The 22,690-nt window shown below is 41.7% G+C and overlaps 1 protein-coding gene across 1 annotated transcript in view; it reads right to left on the bottom strand.

The window, feature by feature from the left end:
• Positions 1 to 22,690, bottom strand: part of LOC140469686 (uncharacterized) — a 93,966-nt gene that overhangs the window by 44,513 nt on the left and 26,763 nt on the right. The window contains exons 2-3 of the mRNA XM_072566434.1: positions 11,097 to 11,283; positions 9,680 to 9,911 (exon numbers count right to left, since the gene is read on the bottom strand). Coding sequence (XP_072422535.1) covers positions 9,680 to 9,911; positions 11,097 to 11,283 — 419 coding nt within the window. The remainder of the gene's footprint in view (positions 1 to 9,679; positions 9,912 to 11,096; positions 11,284 to 22,690) is intronic.

Here is a 22,690-nt window from a genome sequence, read left to right as displayed (position 1 = left end):
CCCCGATCAGCATTCTGAAAAGACTACTCCATCCGTGACTCCCTTGTCATATACACATCCCCCATCAACCCAACCTCCACTCCTGGTAGGTAAGAGCTGTCTATGGTGGACCCCTGCAACCACAAGAAATGCAAAACTTGCACCCAAACCTCCCCCTTTACTTCCCTCCAAGGCCACAAGGGATACTTCCATATCCGCCACAAATTCACCTGCACCTCCACACACATCATTTACTGCATCCGCTGCACCCGATGTGGCCTCCTCTATATTGGGGAGCCAGGCCGCCTACTTGCGGAACGTTTCAGAGAACACCTCTGGGACACCCGGACCAACCAACCCAACCACCCCGTGGCTCAACACTTCAACTCCCCCTCCCACTCCACCAAGGACATGCAGGTCCTTGGACTCCTCCATCGCCAGACCATAGCAACACGACGGCTGGAGGAAGAGCGCCTCATCTTCCGCCTAGGAACCCTCCAACCACAAGGGATGAACTCCGATTTCTCCAGTTTCCTCATTTCCCCTCCCCCCACCTTGTCTCAGTCCCAACCCTCGAACTCAACACCACCTTCCTAACCTGCAATCTTCTTCCTGACCTTTCCACCCCCACCCCCACTGCGGCCTATCACCCTCACCTTAACCTCCTTCCAACTATCGCATTTCCAATGCCCCTCTCCCAAGTCCCTCCTCCCTACCTTTTATCTTAGCCTGCTGGACACACTTTCCTCATTCCTGAAGAAGGGCTCATGTCCGAAACATCGATTCTCCTGCTCCTTGGATGCTGCCTAACCTGCTGCACATTTCCAGCAACACATTTTCAGCTCCTATATAACCCTAACAAGGAAAGACAAAATAACAAAGAAAAACAGAACTTTGGACGTTGGAAATCTGAAACAAAAACAGAAGTTGCTGGCGAAACTCAGAAGTATCTGTGGAGAGAGAAAAACAGAGTCAACATTTTGGGTCCAGTGACCCTGCTTCAGAAAGCTCTGAAGCAATTTCTGTTTTTGTTAAGAATGAAAGAACCATTCAGTCCAGGAACACTATATTGAAAAATTGGAAGCTGTGCACATGGTAGCTCTGATGGCTAGGCCATCTGTTTCATCTCCCCATCTGATCTCTTTCTGTGTATGTCTCCCACAACATCAGAGAGACTTTGTTAAGGTTGTGAATCGACAATACAGTATGCACTCCTACACAAGACACAAATTACTCTTTGCATTGGCAATAGCCATCTCTGTGGCATTACCATAGAAGCAAAAACAAACCATGCCACAACATTATGATCTTTGTGACCCAGATTGGAGTATTTCAATCTTACATCCAGCTGGGTCAGAATGATAACCAAGGAATTTCCTTCAACATTCTATGGATTGGACCATTTCAATCAGCTTGGACCAAGCTATTATTTGTCCCCAAGCAAATCATAATGTGGACAATGGAAACTCTAAGAATGTTGTTAGATTTATGTTGCAGTCTTGGCAACAGACTCTTCAATTGACTGGTGTTTCGCCTCAAGCCTTCAATCAGTATGGCCTTCACCCAAGAGCGTCATGACCCCAAGAGAACTTCTCATATTCTTGGTGTTAACTTCCAGTGTTGATCTTTGATTTAAAAACCCTTTGTTCAATGACATATTTAATTCCAAGGACAATAATTCAAGCAAGGTAGCTGTCTACTCTGCACTTCTGCTCCTGTAACTCTGAAGCCAGTCTCAGAATAAAATGCATTGAGGTTTAAGTAGAGTGGGATTACTGGGCAAAGAATGAAGGAATAGCTGTATTTACTTCAATCGCAATGACCGATGTCAGGATAGATGATTCACAGCTCTTATACAATAAAGGGAGATATGGCATTCCTACTCAGTTCAAGGCATTATAACAAAGTCTCAAAACGAAAAGGAATGCAAAGGACCTCAGATCTAAATTAAGATAGTGCATTTCTTAACTCTATCAAAGTGAGCTACTTAAACTCAGGAGAAAACAACTCATAGACAATTAGGCAAAGAAGAACAACCTATCAGAGAAGGGAATTTCCATCAGAAATTCCAAAAAGCAAATGTTGAGACAATATCCTGATTTAGGGCTTTGTCTTGTCTGAAATTTCAGTCAGTAGCTTCAAGGGTATTCAAGAGTTAACGAGGGAGGACAAGGCAATAAAGCAGCTATATGGCGAATAATAGTCATTGTGTCATGAGAAGGAGCAGAATGTGCAAGGCAAAAAAATTAACAAGCTCTTTAGCAAAATGCATCTGACATTTATAACAAGATGGATGAATTGATAGTACACATTTAAACAAAATATATGATAGGTGTTACATACACACGGTTGCAAGGTGACCAAGTCTCTACCATTTCAGGAAGGTAGGAAGAAAAGAGGAGCTCCATTAATAAAGAGTGAGATTGTTACAATAGTGACAAATCATTCTAATTCAGAAGGTCATTAAATCATTTGGATAGAGATAAGGGAAAGCGTCACTGGTAAGACATTTATAGGTCCCCTGACAGTTGACAAACTGTAAAACAAAGAAAAAGTCCCAAGGAATAATAGTTCCTGTTAGATGCTTGGTAGGTCAAGGTTATCAGGATTGAAAGCCAGGGTTATCAGGAATTCAAAACAGATCAGCATTCCTATCGAGTAGCCAAACAAGTTTGAAGGGCCAAATGGTTTTCATCTGCGCCTGATTTGCATGCTTGGATGCAATAATGAGAGCCTTTAAGAAAGACACTGCAATAATAATGCGTGATATTAACATTCAGACAGATTGGATCAATCCAATTGGCCAAATGACCATGTGGGTAAATTTATAAATTGTATTCTTGACAATGTCTTTGAAAAGCATACTCTGCAAACAGCCAGGAACAGGTGTTGTTGAGCCTGACAATGCACCAGGAGAATATTAGTTAGTTAATTAATTAATTAATTGTCTCATAGGAAGGGATCCTTGCGGTGATTGTGATTTTAACATGATAAAATCTCACAGTCAATTTGTTTGAGATAGACTTGATTCTGCAAATAGTATCTTAAATTCAAATAAGGGAAGTTACAAAGATATGTAAGAGTTGGCTATGGTGGACTTGGAAAATAGAAATCAGAATGAGACAGTAGAGAAGCAGGAGCAGATATCTGAGGAGATTTAACTATCAAAGGTATATTTCACAGAGAAAGAGAAACTCCTCACAATGATGGAACACTCCTGCCTTCCTGATCAAGTTAAGGATGGTATTAAATTGTACGCAAAAGCAAACAGTGCTGCAAAGACCAGTAGTAGCCATTACATTAAAAAACATTTAAGAACACTGAAAGAATGAAAAATGTAGAAATTGGGAAACTGCACAAAAAGCAAAACATGTTCCGAAGCAGTTTTTCCCTTGCATTTAGCAGGAAAAATGCAAGAAAGCCAAATTTCAAATCATGGTAACAATTTAAACTGCAGGAGAGAACAGAGCTCATTTGTTTGCTCGATGTAACGTATTTATGCGCTCTAATTTTTAATTACCCAGGAGATGGAGAAGATAATTTTAGAATCTGCATGGTTGGAGACAAGAGCTAGGAAGGGAGCGAAGACCTTGGTGGATATTTATTATAGACCTTCAAATGGTGGGGAGGGCATAGAAGAGAGATTGCAGAAGCTGCCGTTAATACCAGACAGTCGACATGGCTTCATCAAGGGTAGGTCATGACTGACAAATAAGTTCCTTGACAAGGTGATATAGGCAGTGGATGAGGGAAGTGCTGTGGATGTTGTATATTAGACTTGCAGGAAGTATTTGAAATAGTGTCACATGGCAGGTTAGATAGCAAATTAGAAATGTTTGGGATTGATGGGTCCTTGGAGAAAGTGAGGACTGTAGATGCTGGAGATCAGAGCTGAAAATGTGTTGCTGGAAAAGCGCAGCAGGTCAGGCAGCATCCAAGGAGCAGGAGAATCGACGTTTCGGGCATGAGCCCTTCTTCAGGAAGATTCCTGAAGAAGGGCTCATGCTCGAAACGTCGATTCTTCTGCTCCTTGGATGCTGCCTGACCTGCTGCGCTTTTCCAGCAACACATTGATGGGCCCTTGGCAACATGGATTAGAAGTTGCCAAAAGATGGGAAACAAGAGGGTAGATATAAATGAGCACTTCTCAGGCTGGAGATCAGCAGAGTGAATAAGCGATAGTAGAGGTGCAGTGAATTTGGATTTCCAAAAGATATTCCATAAAAAGGTTATTGCACAAGATAAGAACATATTATTGTGATTAATAACTTAGTGTATGTATGGACATAGTACTGATTAACTAATAGAAAACAGTTAGTGGGAATAAGTGGATGATTATCAAGTTGATCAACTGTAACTGGTGTGGTGCCACAGGGGTCAGATTACTTTACAGTGTGGAAACAGGCCCTTCGGCCCAACAAGTCTACACTGACCCGCCAAAGTGCAACCCACTCATAACCCTACATTTACCCCATACCTAACACTACGGACGATTTAGCATGGCCAATTCACCTGACCTGCACATCTTTGGACTGTGGGAGGAAACCGGAGCACCCGGAGGAAACCCACACAGACACAGGGAGAATGTGCAAACTCCACACAGAGAGTCGCCTGAGGCAGGAATTGAACCCGGGTCTCTGGCACTGTAAGGCAGCAGTGCTAACCACTGTGCCACTGTGCTGCCGTGCTGCCCACCATAGATCAGTGCTGGGTCCTCAACTATTGAGGTCGTTATTAATGATTTGGATGCCTTTGATGTATTGTAGCCAGGGATGCTGAGCCAAGGAGGCCTCCAGTGAATAACTCACTTCCTGACTGCCCAGAGTCTGTTCACCAGCTGCAAGGTACAGTTAGGACTGTGATAGAATACCCTCTACTTGCCTTGATGTAAATGTTACGGATACACATTCCTAGAATCAAAGCTCATCTGCAAAGCATCAACTTTCCAATTCCTCATGAAGGGAAAGCTTGCAGTTGTAAAAAGCATTTTGTAGCTTTGTGATAGTTGTGCATTAGACACATTTTTTCCTCGCAGTTTCTGTTAACACCACTGAAATCAAAACAGGCTCTCGCACACTACATCTACATGCTGATGTGGCCTCATCTGGAGTGTACAGTCAGTCTCCTTACTTCAGAAAGGACGTACTGGTACTGGAGGGGGAGCAGAGGAGGTTCACTAAATTGATTCCAGAGTTGAAAGGTTAGCTTATAAGGAGAGATTGAATAGGCTGGGACGAAAGTTATTAGAATTTAGAAGAATGAAGGAGATCTTCTAGAAACATTTAAAATTATGAAAGGAATAGATAAATTAGAAGCAGGGAAGTTGTTTCCTCTTTGAAACTAGAACTAGAGGGCATAGCCTCAAAATTAGGGGGAGCAGATTTAGGACGGAGTTGAGGAGGAATGTCTTCACCCAAAGGGTTGTGAATCTGTGGAATTCCCCGCCCGGTGAAGCAGTTGAGGCTACCTCTTTGAATGTTTTTAAGTCAAAGATAGATTTTTGAACAGTAAAGGAATTAAGGGTTATAGGAATGGATGGGTAAATGGAATTGAGGGAATAAAAAGATCAGCTTATTCAATGGCGGAGTAGTCTCAAAGGGCCAGATGCCCTACTCCTGCTCCTATTTATGTTCCTATTAACGGCGACGAACCCCAGAGGTAGTCTTGACACGCAATGTTACTTAAGCACCCTCACCACATTACTGCCAGCTCCCTAACCATTCTCCCCAACCACCAGAGCACAATTACTCTATAGATTTATAGTCAAACCTGTGTGTCCAGTTTGGATCAGACGTTTCCTAAATGATTACTTTGTAAGAGAATGTTATTCCTGCTGACCTAGCTATTTTGTTTAAATCCTTCAGAAAAGTAGCCAACCCCATTTTAAAATTCAAACTCTAAAATTTATACCGATACATGGATATATAAATCAAACACCTTTCATCAGAGTATAAATTAAGGCCAAGTGTCAACCATTGGATGATGACTCGTGCACATATTAAGAAATATTTATTGACAGTGGTAATATGTTGCAGAATCGAGACCTATATATTTTAATATCTTACTTTGTAAAGATTAACCTCTAGTCCTTTCCTTCAGTAACTGGCTGTCAGTAGGCTAATAAATAATATTGAGATCTTAAATTATGAATCCATGGGCTGAAATGGGTAAAAACACGGGGTGGGGACTTGGGTTGGGTAGAGGGTTAAACTACAAAAAATTTTGTTTTGACTGTCAGCTTATGAACCGGCACTCTTGGTAAACCTGCAAAATTACACACCTCAAATACCGTAAGGTTACTGTATTACTGCAATCTCTGTGATATCCAAATAGTAAGTTGAGGGTGTGAGTGAGAAGGCTCTCTGCTGTTAAGTTTAATTTAAGGCAAAGTTGCATTATTATTCAACTGAGTCATGCTTAAAATAATAAAGCATAACGGTGATGTGTATACTACCCCCCTGCCCCCCCCGCATTACTTTTCTGTTACTTAGTGTGTGCTTTTACATTGATTATGTGGACCTCTTGATCAACTGGAACACTCCTGATCCCAGAGGTGTCAGTTCATAGAAAGCCTGCTTTTGACAAATTTGTCTCCTGACCTAAACTCACGTCACACTTCAAAATTTTAAGCTTTAGGCAACCTGATCCAAAAAGATGAGTTGCAGATTTTATAATGAGAATCATGTTGAAAGAACAGCATTCGGACATTAACACTTGCTGGTCAGATTTCCGAAACCATGGGGAAACCAGCACTTTCCACAAGGTGAGGTGAGGAAGGTTCATACTTAACCCATGAATCCTGAGGCCTGAGTGAAAAGCCTCTGTGATTAGGGATTCCTCATCCCCACAGCACTCCTGCTGCTGAGGTCATCAAGCTGTCCTGCCTCCTCCAACCTTGATCTGAACACAAACACAAGCAGCTCCAGGACTGTGCAATGCCCCACCAAATACCAAACACAGTTGTCCTCTGATTGCCATTTGCTGTGCACCACTTTAGGGAGAATTCTGCTCAATATGAGGACATCTATAAAGAAAATCTATGTGAACAAAATGAAGCATTTCCTGTTTATAATGTTCAAGATGTTGGGGGCTTCTTTCCATTTATTATAGACATAAAAATCAGTACACAAAGGAACAAAGGAACCTTTTACAATCAAACAGGAAATTACAGGAGTCCAGATGAGAGAATAAGGAATACATGATTAATTTACCACCTCAATTTCCTTTCTCCTCGATGATTTTCTGGAAGTATTTTTTCCTTCCATATTCATCAAATATAATGGACTATATGAAGAAATAGTTTGTGTTGGAGACAGTTCTGTTGACTGCCAGCAATGAAAACAGGCCATAATTGGTATTTATGTTGTAATTTGCCACAGCGACAACAACTTTTATCATATTCTATCAAATCAAGCTGAGGAGGTTAAAATAGAACCTACATTATTGTTGTTGTTCACTTAACAATCCATTTAACAATTTGGTTATTCAACAAGCCATATTTTAATAAAGTGCTCATTGGGTCCCTTTCCAAAGTAAATAAAGCACATGGAAGCTCACAAGATATACCTGGTGAGCTAAAATAAATCCAAACATAGGAGTTACAGTTTTATTCAAGTATAAGCATTGATTGAAATGACCTAGATGCAGGTAAAGGTCTTGAAGAACAAAGGTTTTGTTTTCGTGTGTAGTCTGAGTTATTTAGAGAAAGACAGACCTCATGCCACCCCAAGGTGGATAACAGTCAATAAAGTACTTTAGAAGTGTAATCACTGTTAAATATAGCAGGAGGAAATGAGGACTGCAGATGCTGGAGATCAGAGTCGAAGGGTTTGGTACTGGCAAAGTACAGCCAGTCAGACAGCATCCGAGGAGCAGGAAAATCAACATTTCAAGCATAAGCCTTTCATCAGAAAATGAAGCCTTTTCGATTGTTGAATATATCAGAGCTGAAAAATGTGTTGCTGGAAAAGTGCAGCAGGTCAGGCAGCATCCAAGGAGCAGGAGAATCGACGTTTCGGGCATAAGCCCTTCTTCAGCCCTTGGATGCTGCCTGACCTGCTGGGCTTTTCCAACAACACATTTTTCAGCTCTGATCTCTAGCATCTGCAGTCCTCACTTCCTCCCTGTTGAATATATCAGTCAATTTACACATAGGAACCTCCTGCACACAGCAATGTGACAGTGACCTGATATTGGCCCAGATTTTCCAATTACTGTCAGAAGAGATAGCTACTTCCCTTTCGGAGTCTGGTCTGTCCCAAATGTATCCATCAGTGGAAATTAGAAAATATCTACTCACTGCAATAGAGACATTATGGGGAAAGACACATTTTTATAGCATTTGCTACCGAATTTTAGGCATGGGTAGGATGCCATTTGGGTGGGAGGAACTGCCAGGTTGTTTAGTGGGATAGTGTGGAATGTGGAAGAGAGGTGAGGATGGCACATGGTTGAGGTGGCAAGTTATCAGGTGGATGAGTGAAAATCATCACTGATGGGTGAGCTAATAGGATGGTCAGTCATTGGGAGGAATGGTAGGTTCAGAGTGAGAGTATCAGGTGCTTAGGATAGAGTGGCAGGGTCGAGGGTATAGTTGAGCAGGGGACCAGTGATGAGTGAAGTTTCGTTTTAATGGTTACTTAGGAAATTCTGTACCATAATGATACTATGAGATCAAATGATGGATAAAATTTACATGGGGCGGCACAGTGGTTAGCACTGCTGCCTCACAGCGCCAGGGACCTGGGTTCAATTCCAGCCTTGGACAACTGTTTGTGTGGAGTTTGCACATTCTTCCAAAGTTTGCATGGGTTTCCTCTGGGTGCTCCGGGTTCCTCCCACAATCCAAAGATGTGCAGGTTAGGTGAATTGGCCTTGCTAAATTGCCCATAGTGTTAGTTGCATTAGTCAGGGGTAAATATAGGGAATGGTTCTGGGTGGCTTACTCTTCGGAGGGTCGGTGTGGACTTGTTGGGCCAAAGGGCCTGTTTCCGCACTGTAGGGAAGCTAATCTAATCTGATCTAATTACTAAACGGTACTTTAGAAACTTTCAGTATAATGCCACAGGATATCTCGCATCAACTTTAGATGGCAGACAGGGGCTTAGTTAAACATCCCTCCCAAAGATTATATCACTGACACTGCAGCACTCCCACAGTACTGGGCTGAGGGGTCAGCTCAGATTAGTGGCTCAAACTTCAGATGGATTTGAACCCACAACTTTCAATCTTGAATTTCCAGGAGTTGAGTCACAACTGACCCTTCAAAAAAAAACATACACCAGAACCCAAAAAATTACTTCCACTTCTATTCATTCCATTTGAATCTCTCCTCCATATGTCCCCAGTTTTCTGCTCTTCACATGAATGCAGTGAAAGTAGGCCTCACAGGTACATCAGTCAATGTCAATGCCATTCAGGTTACAGATATTGATGAGCTGCTTGTGTGAATTACTTTCTGATTTGGAAGTGGATACAGGGAACTGCTGTCTATTTCAATCTTTTCATATTGTCCAATATTTACAATATATACACAGGCCATTTGGCCCAACAGACCTGTGCTAACAGATGACCTGTGACTTCCTGCACCCCATTACAGACACTTAAAAAGTAACTTTGCTAACTGAGCGAATATCTGTGTACTGGTGTGTTCTTGACACGTGTCAAGAGCTGGATTGTGGAACAGAGGAATGCTGCTTACCTGCCTCGTCCACGCCCAAAGCAGCGATTAGCTTGCGGAGCATGTGCCGGGAGTTCGGTTGCTGCAAGAGCTTCCTGCAGCCAGACTCACAGATAGCAATCCTCGCCAAGACCAGGGCAGCATTGCTGGCTGTCCACTCATTTATACTGTCCAGCAGAGCAGTTACATTGACCAGTACCGCCTCAAGGCGAGTGTCATTCAGGAGCCATTGTCGGCCTTCATTGGTCTCAACCTGAAACATAAAAACAAAACCCACAAATGAAAGCATTTTAAATCCTTTTGTTTCTCTTTTGAGATTACTGATGTCAGATAAATGGTAGAGAATCAGACCATTCAGCCTCAATTGTCCAAGTCAGTGTAAATATCCCTTCTCCCATTATCCCTCATCTGAATCTACCATATCCTAACTTTCTATTCCCTTCACCGCATCTGCTCATCTAATTTCCCCTTCAATGCATCTGTACTATTCACCTCAACCATTCCCTGAGGTAGCAGCTTCACATTAATGCCATACCTCGGGGAAAGACGTTTCTTCAGAATTCCCAGTTAGATCTCTAGTGACTATATTCTATTAATGGCCTCTAGTTTTGCTCTTCTCTTTAAAGGAAAATGGTCTGTTTGCAATCATCCTTCAAAATCTTTCATAACTTGAAAATTAAGTTTAAAGTTATTCCAAAGTTAACCCTCACCCTTTCTACATGCTCACCCCCTCCCCACAACATGCTCACCCCCTCTTCTCTCCGAGAAGAGATCCATGCTGTCCTTGAGATAAGCATCCAACCAGATATTTCCCAACCTCACTAAAACCCACCCATCCAATCAGTGCCATCACACAACTTCACTCCTGACCTACCTTGTCTACTATTGAAATGTTCATTCTTCTTTCGACTTGAATATTCCAATGCCCTCCTGAGCACTGACCAGCATTCTACACTTCATACATTGAGGTCATGTGAAAATTCACTGCCTGTACCTTAACTGGCACTAAGTCCTGAATCCCTATCACTCCTGTGTTTGCTGATTGGCACCTGGTCAAGCAACATATGATGTTTAAAATTCTAATTCTTGTTTTCAAACCCTTCTATGACCTCATCCTTCTCTATCTGTAATGTCATCGGTCCCACAAGTTTCCATAGTATCGACTCTATTCTGGTGTATAAGCATCCATGTGAGTGTAAGTATATCAACTCACATTGTATGAAACCATGTTTTTGGAGCGGACTGAACATTGTTCAGAGACCTGTCAATAGGAGTAGCCTATTGTGATTCCATTCAATTTACCATTCGCTGACCATTGTGTCCCATAAATCCTTCACACTTTGCTGAGCTTTGTTTTAAAATAAGTCATGTCTGTTTTGACTGGTGACCCAGAGGCTGGACATCCTATCCAACAGCTACCATTGATGTGTGATCTTACCATGGTGCAGAGTGTCCCAGCAGCATTCATCACTGCTTCCGCATCTGTCCACATTAACATGGAATTCAGGTTGCCAAGGAGATTATCAGATTCTAGCAGCTGAGCCTGTGCCAATGTCACCAAACACTGAGCGCCAACCTCGTTTTCCGCAATTGTGCCCAGTATGTATGCCACATTACTGCAGAGGCTGCAAATTAGAACAGAGTAAATGATTATAGAGTCATAGAAATGTACAGCACAAAAACAGATCATTCAGAGCAACTTGTCCATGCCGACTACATATCCTAAATTAATCTGGTCCCATTTGTCAGCACTTGTTCCATATCCCTCTAAACCCTTCCTATTCATATACCCATACAGATGCCTTTTAAATGTTGCAATTGTACCAGCCTCCACCTCTTCCTCTAGCAGCTCATTCCATACAAGCAGCATCCCGCATGAAAAATTTGCCCCTGAGGTCCCGTTTATATCTTTCCCCTCTCATCCTAAACCTATACCCTAAAGTTTTGCACTCCCTCACCTCAGGAAAAGACTTGGTCTATTTACCCTATCCATGCCCCACATGATTTTATAAACCTCTATAATATCACCCCTCAGCCTCTGATGCTCCAGGGAAAACAACCCCAGCCTATTCAGCCTCTCCCTATAACTCAAACCCTCCATCCCTGGCAACATCCTTGTAAATCTTTTCTGAACCCTTTCAAGTTTCTCAACATCCTTCCTATAGCAGGGTGACCAGAATTACACACAATATTCCAAAAGTGGCCTAACCAATGTCCTGTACAGCCATAACATGACCTCCCAACTCCTATATTCAATGCTCTGACCAAGAAAGGAAAGCATACCAAACCCCTTCCTCATTAATACAGAAGGACAAGAATTGGGAGCACATTCAAGGATACATGAGCTGTCAATCTGCTCCACCATTCAGTAAGATCACAGCCAATCTTCTTACTCAATGTCACTTTACCGCCAATCCCCTACATTCATTGATATCTTTGACAGACTAAATATTTTAAAATGTCTTTACCACATGTGGGATGTGGATGTTGGTGGCTGGGCTAGCATTTTATTACCTGTCCCTAGTTGCCCTTGAGAAGGTGGTGGTGAGCTGTTTTCGTGAACTGCTACAGTCCAAATGCTCTGGATTGATCCACAATTCCAGGAATTTGAACCAATGACACTGAAGGAACGGTGATATATTTCCACATCAGGTCACTGTGTGGCTTCTGTCTTACGTATATTCAAGTACAGAGTATCCAAGCCTTTTGAGGCAAAAAATTCCAAAGATTCACAGCTCCTTTGAGTGAAAAGATTCCCTCCTCATCTCAGTCCTAATGATATCTGAAAACATGACCTGGAATTCCAGAACCCCTCAGCTTTGGGAAATAACCTGTCAGTGCCTACCTTATCAAGACCCCTTCAGAATCTTGTGTTTCAATTTACTCAGCCGCTCATGTGAGGTCAACTCTCTCCTCCCCGGAACCAACCTAGTGAACCTTTGTCGCATTAGCTCTGGAGCAAGTAAATCTTTCATATACATGAAGATGACAACAGTACAAAGGATTCCCAGTGTGGTCTCACTAAGATCCAAAACAATCTGAATTTGGAGCAGGAGCATGGCCACTCAACTTGTTTGTTTCAATAAGATCATGGTTGATTTTTGATTCCTTATCACATTGGCATTTTAGGCTAGTCTTCCAGTCAATGAAGGAAGTAAATGAAAAGAAATAATGACGGCATTTTAGAACATACGAGAAAATTAGCAGCAAACAATTAGAAATTGCATTTGGTAAATAATGTTGCTTATAGCAGCTGTCAGTTGCAACAGGGTTCAACATGGTTCTATATTTCAGCGTTTTGCTACTGCCCAGATATTTTTGATTTTCTGAATCATTCCACAATATCTTTCAAAGTGTGGGCCAATACAAAGATTAGCAATAAAAACAGCTAACTATAAATATAGAACAATACAGCGCAGAACAGGCCCTTCGGCCCTCGATGTTGCGCCAACCTGTGAACTATTCTCAGCTCGTCCCCCTACACTATCCCATCATCATCCATGTGCTTATCCAAGGATTGTTTAAATCTCCCTAAAGTGGCTGAGTTAACTAAGAAAATAGAAGGGTTGCACCCAAAATGGTGACTTCTCCACCTCCTGATGCTGCCTGGCTTGCTGTGTTCTTCCACCTTCCTGCCTGTCTAGTTTGGATACCAGCATCTGCAGTTTTTTTTTGTCTCCAACCACTATTGTCAGCATGAACCATGCACCATACAAGCACCCAAGATGGTAAGGTTGACTTTAATCACTGCCAGACCACTCTGCCCTATAAGCACGGTACCGTATGATATCAGGATGATTGAAAGCATTTGGAATGCTCAAACATTACAAGCATTGCACAAACACACCACAGTTGTTCACCCTAAACTCTGCAATGCTCTCTTTAAAATGGCAACATTAAGCTGTTTAAAACACAGTGTGCTCCCATGAAGAGAGCCACAGAGTTTGCTAACCTGTAAAATAAGAAACAAAGTGAAACTGTCCACCAGGATAGACCTGGAGTATCCAGAAGGTGATGATTAATCTCCAGGACATTAATATGACAATTAGATGGAGTGATGACAAACAGGAATCAGACCTTTCAGCACAACAGGTTCATGCTAGTGTTTATCTTTTTTAGTTCATTCATGGGATGTGAGCATCACTGGCTGGGCCAGGATTTATTGCCAATTGTTAATTGCTATTGAAGACGTGGAGGTGAGCTACCTTCTGGAATCACTACAATCTAGTTGGTGCAGGTACCACACAGCACTGTAAGGGTTAGGGTTAAGGAGTGCCAGGATTTGGACTCTGTGACAGTGTAGGAACGATAGTAGAGTTCCAGGAAAGTATGGTGTGGAATTTACAGCTGGTGGTATTTCCATGTATCTGGTGTCCTTGCCTTTCTGGGTAGTGGAGGTATCAATGTCAGAAAGTGTTGTTAGAGGAGCTTTGATCAGTTCTTGTGGTGTGTATGGTAGATAGCAAACATAAGTCTCATTCCTGATGAAGGGCTAATGCCCAAAAAGTTGATTCACCTGCTCTTCAGATGCTGCCTGACCTGCTGCGCTTTTCCAGCACCACTCTCTTGACTCTGCATTTAGACACAGACAAATGCCTTATCTGAGGAGTCGTAAATGATGCTGAGCATTGTGCAATTGGCAGTGAACATTCCCACCTCTGTTCTTGTAATGGAAGGGAAATGTTTCAGAAAGCAGCTAAAGATATTTGGGCTAGAACGCCACACTGAGCAATTCCTGCAGGGATGTCCTACAGTTGAGATGAATGACCTCCAACAATTAAAATCTTTTTCCTCAATGCCAGGTATGACTCCAATCAGTGAAGAGTTATCCCCCAATTTCCAATGATTCCAGTTTTGTTGGGCTCCTTGATGCCACACTCACTCAAATACAACCTCAAGTTTCTCTGACTAATGCTTCACCTATGCCTCCACCCACATTTCTTTCTCTAACAAAATCAAAAAAATCTCTCATTTCCTTTCCCCCTTTATATTTCACCGAGTTAAGGAATCAGCAGATTATTTGGCAGTTTGCAGTGTCTTAATAAATAAGTTATTTTGAAAATCCCCGAGTCGCTGTAAGATTAAAAGTCTAAATTACAAGCATTTTTTTAAAAAGTATATGCCACAATCTGAGAAGGCAAACCATCACCTTTTAAATTCCTTGTGATATGCCAGTGCAGTAAAATAAAAATCAGAGGGTTAAAATGCTCCTTTCCATCCTAATTAATTCATTTTGCATAAATCATCATGGCAACCATGATAAGATGGCTCAGCCCTGCTCTCATTTATAAACCTAGGCAGGCAGCCACTGATTTGTTTAGCCCTCATTGTGCCAACACAATGACAGCTGACAGAACGTGAGAGCCATCCATCAAAGGGAAAGTCACTTACCCAGTGATGGATTAGCACTGAGGAAAATGTGGGCATTAGACCTGCTGTTGAGTAAACATCAAATATTTGCAAATCGCATTCAACTCTTACTGCCGGGAAACCCTTTAATTAAGCACTAAGATGCCAATTGGGGTGCTGTGCTGGACTATTATCATGTGGGAGTCCCAGCATAAATACCGACAGTCCAGTGGACCCCTTGTCCTTAATTTCCAAAACACAATATCTGCAAGTTGAAGCTTTGCAGTCAATGCTATCGTCGAAGAGAATATGCACTCAAGTATGGAGCAAAAGGACAATAAAACAACAAGTCAAAAAATCTAGAGAAATATGCAGAAGGGTAATCAGTTCCAATTCACCAGACAACTCATCCACTCTGAAGAATTCGTCCTGTTTAAAAGTGTAAGGAATCCCACCACTATCACATCCAATAAAATATACAAGGGCCTCCCAAGATCAGAGACTGAGCCATGTATAGGTTTCAGTAATGGTTGTGCTCCTACATGTTGTGGTCATTCCCTCAGAGCTAATAATTTCAGGTGGTGTTTAAAGATCACACGCAGTGCAGTATTGCAGTCTCCTCCCCACTCCCAGACGCAACTCAATAACCTCTTGGTTATTCAATAGCAAGTGATGCCCTCCCCTTTCTTCCTATTGCCTACAGCCTGCACTTTACCACAAATCTGAATGCCATTCTCACAGTCTCAGTCAGTGTTTCACCAGAAGTGAAGATACTGACCTCAAGCAGAAGCATCTTCTTTCCCCTCAACTCAGTTAAAATGCAGAGACCAAGATATAACCAAAAGTCTGCCTCGTGCTTTAAATTGTACTCTCTCTCCAAAACAAACTCTCCTGTAAATTCACCATGTAGTCAAACTATATAAGTGTGATTATTTGTCAATTCCTGAAAGTTTAATTTCAACTAACAGCAAGGCTTTCAATTTAATTCAATTCAATTCAGTTCAATTCAGCACAGGAACAGGTTTTATGGCCCACCAAGCCTGAGCTGATCCCGAATCCTTATTTAGATCCACTACTTATTTCCCACGCGCAGTTTCTATCCCTCTGTTCGCCTCTTATTCATGTGTTTATCAAGGTGGTAGATCAAATCCTCTAACTGACTGGATTATCTTCAAATATCTCAACAGTAAAACGTACAAAGGACAGTATTGCTGCTCCATCGCTATTGCTGTAAGATACCATCTGATGAGCAAATTCATAAAATCATAGAATCTCTAAAGTGTGGAAACAGGCCATTTGGCCCAACAAGTCCACACCGACCCTCCAAAAAGTAACCCACCTACACCCATTCCCCTACCCAAATGGTTTTGTATTTACAACAGCCTACATGCAACCACAGCTGGGAAACCTGTCATGTGGAGGTAGTGAAAGAAAAACGTTCATTTATACGGAGCCTTTCATCACCTCAGTACATTCCAAAATGTGTTAGACCAATCAGCTACTTCAGAAGAAGTGTAGTCGTTGTTCCAACATGGAAAGCAAATGAGCCAACTTGTGCAGAGGAAGTGCCTGCAATTAGCAAGTGACAATAGGTCAGATAAACAGCTTTTTGAATTATCACTGAAGGGAAACAAATTGGCCATGTAGACAAAAACATTGCCTTCAATGCGGTGCTGGTTTCTACAAAAAAAAGAGTAGAAAAGGCCTCAGTTAAATATCTCACTGAAACTCAGCAGCTCTGACACTGCAACATTCACACAGTGGTGCGCTGGACAATCAACCTGGATGACATGTTCAAATTCCAGCAGATGGTCTCCCGCTTTCATTGGCTCAGCCTCAAAAACAAATGTTAATCTTTAGCCGATATTGATGAAGAACTCTCAATCTTCTGATTAAAAGGCACCCACAGTATCACAGAGTCAAGGCTGATCATAGAAGTAGGTTCTTTCATTAAACCATGTAAGAGCAGAGACCAGAATAAATAGGAACAGGAGTAGTCCTTCATCCCCTTGAGCCTGCTGTTGTATTCAATAGGATCATTACCGTTGCAACATTGCTCATGCCCACTTTCCTGCATTTCCTCATAACCCTAGATTCCCTTGCTGATCAGGAATGCATTTTAGCCCTGTATATACTTGGCTTCTGTATGATTTGGTTAGTCAAAAAATCCTCAGCTCTGATAGGATTGCCCGTGACCTTTCAGAAGGGGGGAAGCGGCCAGACGCTGACACCAAGTATGCAGTATTACTGATTGATTCTGACTGATTGTTCAGGGTAATTAACTGTCCCTTGATAACCACAAACCTCAGCGCAGAAATGATCGTACAACCATGAGTTGGAACACTGAATATTTGCCAATTAGGCCTTAAAACCTAACAAATCCTTCCAAAGTCACTCCAAACCCATTCCAGCCAAAAACAAAATGCTTCACGCAGCAAGGAAAGAACAAAAACCCAGAGAAAAACGACTGGCCACAAGCAAAATTCAACCAATGCTGGGAATAATCCAAACAGCTGTAACTATAGTACACAATTCTTCAGCGTATTCAAAATGGCACAGTTCCCAACTGGGCGCTGCAGTTAGTAAAGAAATGGCTATGTTCTCCTCCAATGCCAAACTGAAGTCGACTGATTCAATGTGAGTGCAATCAAGTAATATCACTTTTGGCAGTTTTTCCCCCAATCTACACAGTTCAGATCTCCCTTGCCATCTGCCTCTGTTCATGTTTTGTAGACGTTGCTCGTTCAATAGCCCCCAAAAGGTTCTGAGAGAAGCAATCTGTGCTGAAGTATCAGGTTTCATTAAGCTGCTTCACCTACCTCCCCATTCTCTTCGAAATAACTAACACAGTCAGAAAAATCAACACACTTTCACCCACAAGATATGGCTTGATATTGGGGTAAGGAAGATTAGACTATGAGATTTTAAGCCAAAACCTTGTCTGTCCTTTCAGATTGAACCCATGATACTAAATGAAGATGACCAGGGGAATCTTTCCTGCTCTCCCAGTGAAGATTGATCCCTTACCAAACATCATTAAAACAACGTATCTAGCCATTTACATCATTGTGGTAATGTAATCTTCTTGCTGTAAATTGACAGCTGTATTATAGCACTCTAAACCTGTTCCATTGCTTCTTTCCATTCACAAATGCCAAGAATGGAATGCTGAGTTTGGAAGCTGAGCCTAGAAATTAATTTGGGCTCCTATGCAATCAAATTGGTTGGATTTTCCAAGGATGAAAATGAAGGCAGTTGATTAATTAAAAAGACTAAAGACAATCAAAATTGCACGAGTTAGAAGGTAAATTTCTTAAAATGATACAGAAACCTATGAAGGGAAATTACAGGTACAGGCAGTTCTCCTGTAACACCGTAGTTGTGTTCCAGTGAAGCCTCGCTTAATAGAAATAATGGGGACTATGGGAAAAGTGGGGTTAGGGGCAGACCAACAACAAAAATCACTCACGGTCACTCAAAAGTCACTCAAAAGTATAATACAAAGTATAGCGCAACCTGAATGCAAGTTGAAATCATATTAACAAAACAAAAGTAAATCTAACACAGTGCATTTTTTTAAAAATGTAAGAAAGCTGCTCTCTGTACAGTACCTCTCAGGAAACTGCTCTCTGTACAGTACCTCTCACAGAAAGCTGCTCTGTCAGCAGCTGACATTGGCGCATGTGCAGAATGGCACTAAGACCGATGCTGACATCATGCACGTGCAGAACAAAGCATGCGAATTGGTCCCTGCTGGAATCGCGCTATTGCGAACAGAGCTAAGCTGTCTCTAAAGTACCGTTCCCTAATTCTGCAGCAACACCATAGACAAGTTGCACTGCCAGAATGTGTGTTATCCAAGAAATACCTGTTTTGGGGACAGGTGGACATGACGTCCTAGTGGTATTATTGCTAGATTGTTAATCCAGAGATCCAAGAAATATTCTGGGGATCTGGGTTTGATTCCAGCCATGGCAGATGATGGAATTTGAATTCAATAAAAATCTGGAATAAAGATTCTGATGATGACCATAAAACCATTGCCAACTGTTTGGGGGAAAAAAAAACACATTTCACTAACAACCTTTAGTCTTAGATCAAGTCCAAGCTTTTTAAAAAAATTGAAACTACCTAGAAGAATAGACTGAGCAAATGCATATTTGGGTGGTACGCATCCAAGCTGCCAATCAACATTTTGGAGTCAGAGACTGACCAGGTTGGCATCTGAAGATTAGTACCAATTCCTTATCCATCTTTCCCTGCCCCATCCATGTAAAAATTGCCACAGGAATCCATGCAAGTTATCGTGCCCTCTGGGTTCTCTGGTTTCGTCCAACAGTTCAGGGACGTGCAGGCTGGGTGGATTCAATAAGGGAAAATACAGTGTTATAGGGGAGGGGAGTGGCTTTGGGTGGGATGCCTTTGGAGGCAAAGTGTGAACTCGATGGGCTAAATGGCCTGTTTCCACACGGTAGGGGTTCTACGGTTCTGTAAAAGGAAGACAGGGTGCAGGCCTGTGGGCATGTCATAACTGGTGGGACCACAGTCTGCCACTAGATGCTCACTAATCCTCCCCTTCAATAAGGTTCATAATGAACCTCAATGTCTGCCCATCCTGATAGTCTTTCTAAGCCACAAACCAATAGCCTCGAAACTGTCTACTTCTGAGAAGGTTCTCTTGCAGCTGACTCAACAGCCAGCTCTGGCATTTTCAAGCCTCCCCTCCCCCCGCCCCACGACCTCCATTCCCAGACTCTTGGATGAATGCTTTGCAAGGCTACAAGAATTACACCAATTGAAATTTCTTCCAAAAAAAACTATATCATTCTGTATCGCAAGAAAAGAAAATTCAAAAACTAAGATGGGACGGAGAGACGTAGAACATAGGCAAAAGACCAGAATATAGTGCAGCAGACCTGAATCAAAAAAATAGAACCCAATCCTGGCTACATTTCACGAAGGTTTTGTAATGGAATGGGGCAGCAAAAGATGAAAAGTCAGCTCAAACTTAGAAGGGATGAGCAAGAAAAGACGAGAAAAGACAATATTCAGACTTTAAATGTACAGGTTATATGTGGGATTGGTGTCATCAGGTACAGTATCTGAATCATTCAACAATGTAAATCTGATAGGTCTTGGTTTGATTTTGTCACCTAGGTCAATACAATGAGGGACAAGAGCTTTAAATTTAGCAGAAAGTAAAAATAAGAACAGATTCTCCTCCTGCCCCACTCATACCAAGGACTGCTATTAATTTAATGTCTTCTAAACTGCACAGTATTCAAAATCAAACATTGACTAATTTCCTGAGGTCTTGTTCTGTCTTGTCAAATGTGAAATAAGTGTAAATGTATATTAAATTGCAAATGCACTGATTGAAGCTATTAGTTTTAATTTTACATTTATTTTGCTAATAAAGCTGGGTTCTCAGCAAATCAATAACGGGTACAGTTTATTCTGTTTATATGTAGGTGATGGTCCTAATTTTAACTGTGTCCAGCCACAGCAATGTTGGCCAGAATTCAGGTGGTGTCATGAAGTTATGAGACCCCCATTGTGTCTCTGATTTACACTGAACAGCCGAGCAGTTTGGAACAGAAGTGTTATGTTCTATTTACTCGGATTTACAGGCACAGCTGGCCTGCACAAAGTGGCCAGTTACCAGTCATACAAAAGGACCCATGTTACCATGGTTACAAAGTAAACAGTCTCCAATCTATCTTGGCTGCAGATGGAGGGCTGATTGAAAACAATTTCATACAAGTTGTTTGCCATTGAGTGACAGAGAACATGCACCAAGTTTTGGATTCTGGAAGAATTATGGATCTGCAAGTATGCGTACGTGTGGAGAATAAAGATGTTGAGTACAAAGTGAAGATTTACTTGTATTCAATGCACATTTCTGGTTTTAGGAAAGGATATGACAACATCCAAGAACCAAGGCTATGCTAAAGCTAACATATTAATTTGCACTTAGCCTGGAGATCATATTACATTTATAGCAGAGAAATGGCCAATTCAATTTAACTCTGTTATTCTCCACACAAGCCTTCTCCCAGTCTATTTAATCACATACTACAAAATATCGCAATAATCCTTTACTCCCTCCTTGTTATTTAGCTTTCCTTTAATTGGTTAGGCTACTTTTGGAATACTGTATTCAATTCTGGTTTCCCTGCTATAGGAAAGACTTTGTTAAACTTGAATGGGTATAGAAAAGGTTTACAAGGATATTGCCAGGGTTGAAGCATTTGAGCTATAGGGAGAGACTGAATCCACAGTGGCTATATTCCCTGGAGCATCAGAGGCTGAAGGGTAACCTTATAGAGCTTTATAAAATCATGGATAGAGTGAATAGCCAACAGCACATATGTTTAGGATTCTAAACTGCAAGTCTGCATAATCCCAGATAGGTTTAGAATTCTAAACCTATCTGGGATTATGCAGACTTGCAGTCTCCACTGTTAATTCTGTACATGATTGAGGATTGTCACAAGGATTTCTTCTCTAGGTTTCTTAAAAATTCAGCTCTTCCCTACGGCTGACCATGGTGTGTGTCTGAACATCTCATCCTCTTGCTTGTTATGTGATAATATGAACAATGGAATCCGATCCACACTGTTGCCTACCCCATTGTATGGTCAGGCCAATTCACACTAATACTCATTGTGAAGTTTGCTCCTACCATAACCCTTAAGTGGAGGAAACTACAGGGCCAGCTTGTGGGTTAGAGGGAAGGAGAAACCACTTTCTAGTCTTGCTAGAAGTGTCTCTTGTAATTAACAAAATAGCATTTATTGTATGTTAGCAACCAGTGTAGGTACAAAATGTGTTAGACATTGCCACAGAGACTTTGTGGAGGGCCAGATGTTAGGTGTTCCTCCTTCAAGAGTTTAAGCTATTCTGTCCATTGTGAAGTAATCTGTGGAATTTACATGCCGGTAGTTCTCCTATAACACCATGGTTGCGTTCCAGTGAAACCTGACTTCATATAAAATCATTTCATAGAAATGATGGGGCCTATGGGAAAAGTGGGATTGGGACAGACCGGCAAAAAAAACACTCACAATTGCTCAAAAACAACTGAAACGTCTAACACAAAATATGGCACAGTCTGAATGAAGATATACATTAAATTAATCAACAAAACAAAAGTAAATTTGACACAGTGCATGTTTAAAAATTGTTAATGCAGAGACAGAGAATCATCATGGTGCGCAAGGTAGACTCCCCCATTCCCATTAAGAGAGCTAGATCACACGTTCTGTCCTTATGCTCAAAAGACTTGACCACATCTGGCTTCTCTTCCAGTATTGTAGCCCCTCTTTTGCATTCACCACCCACCTTGCAGATATTCTTGTCACTATGCCCCTCCAATTTTTCAAAAGAAGGGATAATCTAGGAGTTGTGCACCTTTCACAGGAAACTGCTCAATGTATCCCTCACAGAAAGCTGCTCTGTTGGTAGCTGGCATCTGCAGATGTGCAGAACAGCACGAAGGTCAGCACTGACATGGGCGCATGCGCAGAATCAAGTGCACGAAATGATCACCGCTAGAAACATGCTATTTCAAGCAGAGACAAGCATTCTTGAAAATACCGTTCCTTAATTCCTCAGTAACATTATAAGCAACTCGCGCGCTGCTTGAACATACATTATGCAAGAACTACCTGTACATTAATA

The sequence above is a fragment of the Chiloscyllium punctatum genome, chromosome 49 (assembly GCF_047496795.1).
Source record: "Chiloscyllium punctatum isolate Juve2018m chromosome 49, sChiPun1.3, whole genome shotgun sequence".
In the NCBI taxonomy this organism is placed as follows: Eukaryota; Metazoa; Chordata; class Chondrichthyes; order Orectolobiformes; family Hemiscylliidae; genus Chiloscyllium; species Chiloscyllium punctatum.
This window is presented reverse-complemented; position numbering and strand designations above follow the sequence as displayed.